Source organism: Populus euphratica, unplaced genomic scaffold, assembly GCF_000495115.2.
Source record: "Populus euphratica unplaced genomic scaffold, PopEup_1.0 scaffold20.1, whole genome shotgun sequence".
Classification (NCBI taxonomy): Eukaryota; Viridiplantae; Streptophyta; class Magnoliopsida; order Malpighiales; family Salicaceae; genus Populus; species Populus euphratica.
The window spans coordinates 2,175,677-2,182,331 of NW_011499854.1; the positions used below are offsets into that span (position 1 = coordinate 2,175,677).

At 35.4% G+C, this 6,655-nt stretch overlaps 1 protein-coding gene across 1 annotated transcript; it reads right to left on the reverse strand.

Annotated features, from left to right (window-relative positions):
* Positions 1–1,919: 1,919 nt before the first annotated feature.
* On the reverse strand, positions 1,920–4,371 carry LOC105122655 (heptahelical transmembrane protein 1-like). Its single transcript, XM_011021903.1, has 4 exons — positions 3,861–4,371; positions 3,648–3,740; positions 2,961–3,018; positions 1,920–2,868 (listed from the first exon to the last, which is right to left on the reverse strand). Exons 1-4 carry the CDS (start codon positions 4,115–4,117, stop codon positions 2,185–2,187), a joined length of 1,092 nt encoding a protein of 363 aa, XP_011020205.1. The 5' UTR covers positions 4,118–4,371; the 3' UTR covers positions 1,920–2,184.
* Positions 4,372–6,655: the final 2,284 nt, after the last annotated feature.

Sequence of the window (6,655 nt, forward strand, 5' to 3'; positions counted from 1 at the left end):
CCCTCTGGAAGGCGCTCATGGACTAGAACTTCCTTATCTAATTGGTCCTTCATGTGCTTGAATACGACTTCCCCGTTATACCCACGAGCCCTGCCTTCAAAGAAGAAGGCTAGAATAGGTCGGCTGTTAGGACTTAGGAGCCTGCCCTAGATGAACTGGACCAAGGCCTTTGATGGGTATATAAGTCTTTCGCGAAGGCATATCTCTTGAAGAGCTTAGAATTGGCTTTTGAGACGTCCTGCGCCTGAAATAAGAGCATGACATTGTTAAAGCTCGAAGGAATGTGCCATGGAAATTCACATACCGACAGGCAGGAGCTGGTCAATTGTCCCTGCTTTTTTTCCCTTTTAATATTTTTTAAAATTTTATATTTAAGAGACTCGGAGATATATCTGTACGTTTTTGCCATATTTAGTCCGGTTATATTATGATAAAAAGATGTATAGGAAGACTATTTTCTATGAAATTTAACTTTAATTTGTGAAAAAGGAGGAGAGAATTAATGAATTGGTATTGCATTAATCTTTAATAAACAACACAACTCGAAGTCCTCAACTTAAAGACTTCAAATTTCTACTCGGATGTTTCATGTTTAAACCTTAAAAGAGATGGTATTGAAATTCAAGGATGGCAAGGGGCTGCCCCTTTCTCTGTAAGACTGTAAACCGAGATATCCATAAGACAAAAGATGAAAAAATGGCTCTGATCCACTGCTTTGTGTTGGCATTGCAAGCATTCACTATGATTGTGGCGCCATTACTATGTCAAGAAATATTTTAAGTGCTCAATGCCAAACATTTGAAATAAAATTTGAAGTTTCCTCGGAGACCTAACTGATGAAAAGCATAGGGGCTCCAATATGTGATCCTCTGGGGATGAAGGTCTCTTTCTTCTGTGACGAGTAGTTCTTTGAACGAATATTTTCTTGAATAGCTGCACGGAGCCTTAGCTAAACCCCCCCTCCACTCTCTCCAAGCCACTCCTTTTCTATTCATAGAAAATGTGAGGAAATCTTTCAAGAAAAAATTATCATTGCCCAAAGAAATCAGCAAGTTTGAACACTAACACGCACAAGAAGCTATAAGAACTTTCAACAATATGGCTCGCCTTCTGACTCTTAGCCTCATTTTCATTACTTGTATTAATGGATGTTGAAGCAAATCCATGCAGCAATGGAGATGCTGGTGGTGATGTGGAGCCGTTGGCTTTTACGGGATTGAAAGAAGAGAAGAGTAGGGTGATATGGTGCCGACCACTTGAGGGAAAGAGAAAGAGGAGAAAAAGAAAAACTGCAAGTAATAAGCATAATTTCTCAAAGTTAAAGGCTGCCATAGCTTACTGATTAACTTAAATTCTGTCCTTCACTTTTCTTTATCATAAAGATTAGAAAGATAGAAAAACATAAGCTATCTAGTTTATATATATATAGAAACTATCTACTTGCAGTGGAAAAGATCATGGCTGGCGAATGGAAGGAAGGCTATGCAGTAGAAAAATCTGTAGAAGTCTTATAGATCCTTCTATTAAATTATGGCATTTAAATAGAGTAAAAATTAAGACCATGGCCCATTAGCTACTGGGATTGTACCTGGTTAACCTTGACTGAATAATTTAATTGTTCTATCTACATTAATCTCTTCTGAAACATTATCATTTTGGTGCAAATGTATTGGAGGTACCTAACTTTAATTCAAGTATGTGCAGTAATGGAAGGAATTTGACTTCACTATAATCCAGAAGGCCAGTTAGATTGTAATAAACAAAGAGCCGCTTGAAGGAAGGATCTCTTTGAATTTCTGGAATTTGGAACCAAAACGAACCTTGGATAATACATGCACTATGTCAAATGTCCAAATTAGGGGCAGAAATTTTGGATTTCACACAGCTAAACTTTGTCTGCAAGGAAATGACAGGAAGAGTTGCTCAATAGATTGGATTGATCAGAGAAAATTACAATTACAAGTTAATCTTGATTCATTTTCCCATGCATCATGAACTCCAGACTGTTTTCTTTTGAATCATATAGGCAATAGCCCATCTGCTAAAATGATTGTCACACTAGCACAAGTATAAAACATTATAGACACTACTATTCCAGTTTAAGTGAGAATTCTAACAAATGAATATATTTCCCACTTAAATGAATCAAACACAAACTTCATAATAAAACATATTAATGAATTTCTATAGTACATGTTGTAGATTTGCTCCACATCCAACATGACTGCGATACTCCAAGAATGAAAGTGTGGCACCATAATGAGCCAAAGCTCCTAATACCACAAAAACATGAAAAACTTGATGGCTGTGTCCTGTTAGGTCGAACCATCCAGGCTTCAATCTCTCTGGAAACCTAGTGACGTAAAACCCGGTTCCAGTCAAGTAAAATATAGCCATGGCAGACTCGTAAGCCAAAATGGTGTCGCGCTTGGGGTTGCTCCAGTTGACAAATATTGCGTGGGCTGCTGGGATAAGGCCAAAGAGTGCCATGGAAGAGAAGAGGAAGGCTCGAAAAGAACGAAACTTTCCAGTCGATAGTGATGGAGAAAGTAGTGTTACTATAGTGAACATTCCCAGTGCAGTGACACCACCAAGGTAGATAAATTGCCAGTGTGGTTCGCATTGGAAGATATAATAGATTGGAGGGAAAAATGAAGTGATGATCATCGTGGCGATGCCAACATAGTCCATTCGCAACAAGAGAATGTTCAAATGGTGTGAATGGCAACAAAAGAGGTGACAAATGGTACTTGAGAGGAGGCAGAACATAGAACCACCTAGGAATACATAGAATGGCCACGGGGTTGCCGACAAAACATCCATTTCCACGGGTGATATGTGCTCCAAATCTAGCAGTTGTGTTGTCCCCTGAAACATTTTTGGTGTTAGATAATATGAGAAATCAATTCACAACTGGAGAAGGGAAGAATGCGTTTCTTATCTAATATGAGGCAACTTACCAAATAGAAATCCTTTGAATTATAAGAAACATTTCTTTGTGAACTAGTAAGAATTGACCTGTAAAAATATTGCAAGGCTTAGCAATTTCAATTATCACCATAATTTGTTAAAGAACATCGAGATGACTTAATGGAACATTTCCATCATTTTACATAGACAGTAATATTTCTTAATTCTTGACATGAAAATTTGGCAATACTTAACGTAAGTGATTTTCTTCAAAAAGGAACCCACACAAACTTATTCACTAATATTAATCTCAAAGCATAATTTCCTCCCTCTCCTAAATAATCTTCTACCTGATTATCCCCCAAGAAAACAAAATGCCCTTTTTTTTTCAATTTTCCACCCCCCCCCCCAAATTTATTTTTCCTCTTTGGTTAATTTTCCAATTAGCTGTTTAATTTAACGGTTAGTGAATCTGATAAGAACAGAAAGCCAAGTGTGAAGGTCTCAAAGAAATTTGTAGTTGCTGTAAGAAAAAGGAGAGAAAAATCATAGAAAAGGAAATCAAACTGAAGTTACAAAATTTCTTCAAATCCCATCTTAAGCTTCTGAATTACAAGAAAAATGGAGAGTCCACATAATATTATAGGATTTTTCTCTGTAATTGGTAGTAATCGGTATACTTTGTTCATACTGGAATAAAAAAGAAGAAAAAAAGTAAGATTTACACAACAAATTACCTGGTTAACAAGCCAAGTAGATCCGCAACCTGAGGCACTTGCATTAAATTCGCCATAGTCAACCCCACAAACAACAAGAAACCAAGAAGATGCCTGCAAAATGTAATTAAAACCCAAAAAACGATTAAAAAGAAAAGAAATTGTTAACTAACTAACTCAATAATCAAGCACTAAATTTCCATCTCAAAACTAAAAGAGAGAATAATTACTTACGTCCAAACATTGAGGGTTTCATTATGCCAACGAAAAATGCTAAAGAGAGCTTCTTTGAGAGGCCAATCTGCTCTGTAGTAACTCAAGATGAACTCATTATCCTTCAAGTACTCGGGCAGCTCCCAAAACGAGACTAAATCACACCGTTTAGTAGCTTTTCCTTGGCTGATCTCATCTTTCGTGATCTTCCCTTGTTTCTTCTGGGCTTGATCCGTATTTTTCTTCCCTTTCCTCTTCACAGCCGTTAGAGCAGCCATAGAGTGAATCTTGAAAGTAATTACAAAAACAATCGTTAATTTCTCGTCAGGATGTTTGAGCTTGTTTGGTATGAATATAGAAAGGCTTGTCCTTGGCCTTCCTTCTGTCTCTGTGTTTGTGCTCCGTTATTTGCAGGACACAGCACCCCTATGCACCAGCCAACTGCACCATTTAATTATAGGGACATGCTCTCTCTCTCTCTCTCTCTCTCTCTCTCTCTCTTGTTAGTTTGGTGCGAGAGAGAGTTGCATGCAATGCAGTTCAAATTCAATAATAAATAGTGAACGTTGTTAGGTCACCAATAAAATTGTGTGTAAGAGTTTCCGTGTGAGAAATAGTCACCGTCCTCATGTTTTCCATTTTTGTTTTTATTATTATTTTCGTATCATTTTTTAAGATATCAAGATTATTTCTTTTTGTGGATTTTTTGTAATTGATGAGGTATATATTTCATTATCAAATAAATAAATAAAAAAAACAAAAAGGTAGTTGCTATAATCACTTTATATTTATTTTAATGATGGATCTCTCCTACTCTGCTTTCCACATTGTTTATAGCAAGAATTCTGTTATTTTCAAATTTGTAGGTCCTTCAATTCATTTCTAGTCTATCACTACTTTTGGTTGGGAGAGGGTAACCTTGATTGTTTGTTTGATTTTGGCCGGAGGGAAACCATTGTCTCTCTTTATGCCTTTTATTAGTTGCGTTTAAATCTGTTTTTTTATATAGAAATTTAATTATTTTTTAAAATTAATTTATTTATATTTCTATATATTTCTTACATACTGATATTAAAAATAAATTTTAAAACTTTAAAAAAATTATAGAAATTTAATTATTTTTTAAAATTAATTTATTTATATTTCTATATATTTCTTACTTACTGATATTAAAAATAAATTTTAAAACTTTAAAAAAATTATTTTATTATATTTTAAAACAAAAAATATTTTAAAAAACATAGTAACTACGGTAATTTTAAAACCACTTTGTTATCTTTCTTTTTCAATATTAAATTAGAAATAGCGAGGCAGCATTAATTAGGCAACCCATCTCAGCGGCGCGGATAGTTAGCCCACCACTCGAACCAATTCTTGTGTATTTATTCATTTATTTCTACTAATAGTAATTCATTGCCCTGAAGGCACTCCAAAACTTGACCGCAAACAATAATTTACTTGCGTTAATGTTGGCTTGTCAAGCTAGACAAATCTTTGTTTGTCGAGGCACCCCAAGTTTCATCATTTTTACGAACCGTGCATCTTTAGCCCCACTCAAAGTTAAATAAAGATTTGCAAATCTGCCTGCCTTATTCCTCAAGGCTATTTGAGATGAACACAAACAATGTGGTAATCTACAAGTAGAAACATGGTTTTGCTCCCTCGTTGAAGTTAAGGAACACATCAGGAAGAAAACATCATCACGGCCATGTATGTTTGTTTGTTTGTCTGGTTTTTGTTGGTTAAACATGGTCTATCATCATGGCCATGTATGTTTGTTTGTTTGTCTGGTTTTTGTTGGTTAAACATGGTCTAGCTTGATTCTTAGATAAACTAATTAGATTCGAATAAGGTATCTCCATCTTTCTTGTTTAAACTTGAATGGGAGATGATCATTTTCCTTTAATTGTCCCACATTAAATCATATGCTTGGTTGGGGCGCCAACTAACTCTGATAGGAAATGGAATTGAGACTTTAAAGACGTGTTGGCTATTGGTTAGATTGATTATAATCCACCTCTTTCGTGAGTTTAATGAGTGACTCATGCCCATCAAATATTTCTTCCTTCCGTCTAAGCACCTAATTGATATTGTGTTTCCTAAATTTTGAAATTGTTTTATAATTTTAAATTATTTTGATACGATGATTAATATATTTTTAAATAAAAAACAATCATTACAATACTTTCATACACCCTTTTAAACTCTGATTTTAGTGTTGTTTCAAAAAAAAAAAAAAAAACAGAAGTGAGAACTCTACGTCCAAATTGTGAATTAACTCCACATTCGGAATTGAAAACTATTGGCACGTCGTGCGCTTCTGCCCTTTCTTAAAAGCAAGGAATCTATCAAGATGAGCTTGCCTGTCCATCCATGTTAGAGAAACAATCAAATTCCAAAGACCCTGTGCAGGCTCGAACACCCTTTTTTGTCAGTAGCTTGCAGCATATAATAGACTAATGGTGAGATATTCCAGCCTCCCTTCAGATTTGACCATGCATGTGCATGCTCTTGGCAAAATCTACAGTTTAATACTGGCAAATGTACCAACTAACACACAAAACAGAGGACCCCTGCCCAATCTTTATGTATACTTGAATAAAACTATTAATTAATACACAAGTGACAGTAATCTCTGTCTTTCTATATTCATTATGAGTTGTCTTGCTAATGTTCCAATGCCAGAAGTGTCATCCAACCTTTCCTCCTCCAACAAAAGGTCCCTCAATCATCAACTGTAAAAACTAGAAGAAGAAAAAACAGGAAACAGTTTTTGGCAATTGTGCCGTTTAAGAATGCATTTCTTGTAAAGGGCA

What these genes read in the sequence shown, in the direction of transcription:
- LOC105122655 (XM_011021903.1), bottom strand. Translation starts at nt 4,117, where the DNA reads ATGGCTGCTCTAACGGCTGTGAAGAGGAAAGGGAAGAAAAATACGGAT. An exon ending in GAAACCCTCAATGTTTGGAC is followed by an intron (nt 3,741 to 3,860) that starts GTAAGTAATTAT and finishes TACATTTTGCAG; the next exon opens with GCATCTTCTTGGTTTCTTGT. An exon ending in CTACTTGGCTTGTTAACCAG is followed by an intron (nt 3,019 to 3,647) that starts GTAATTTGTTGT and finishes ATATTTTTACAG; the next exon opens with GTCAATTCTTACTAGTTCAC.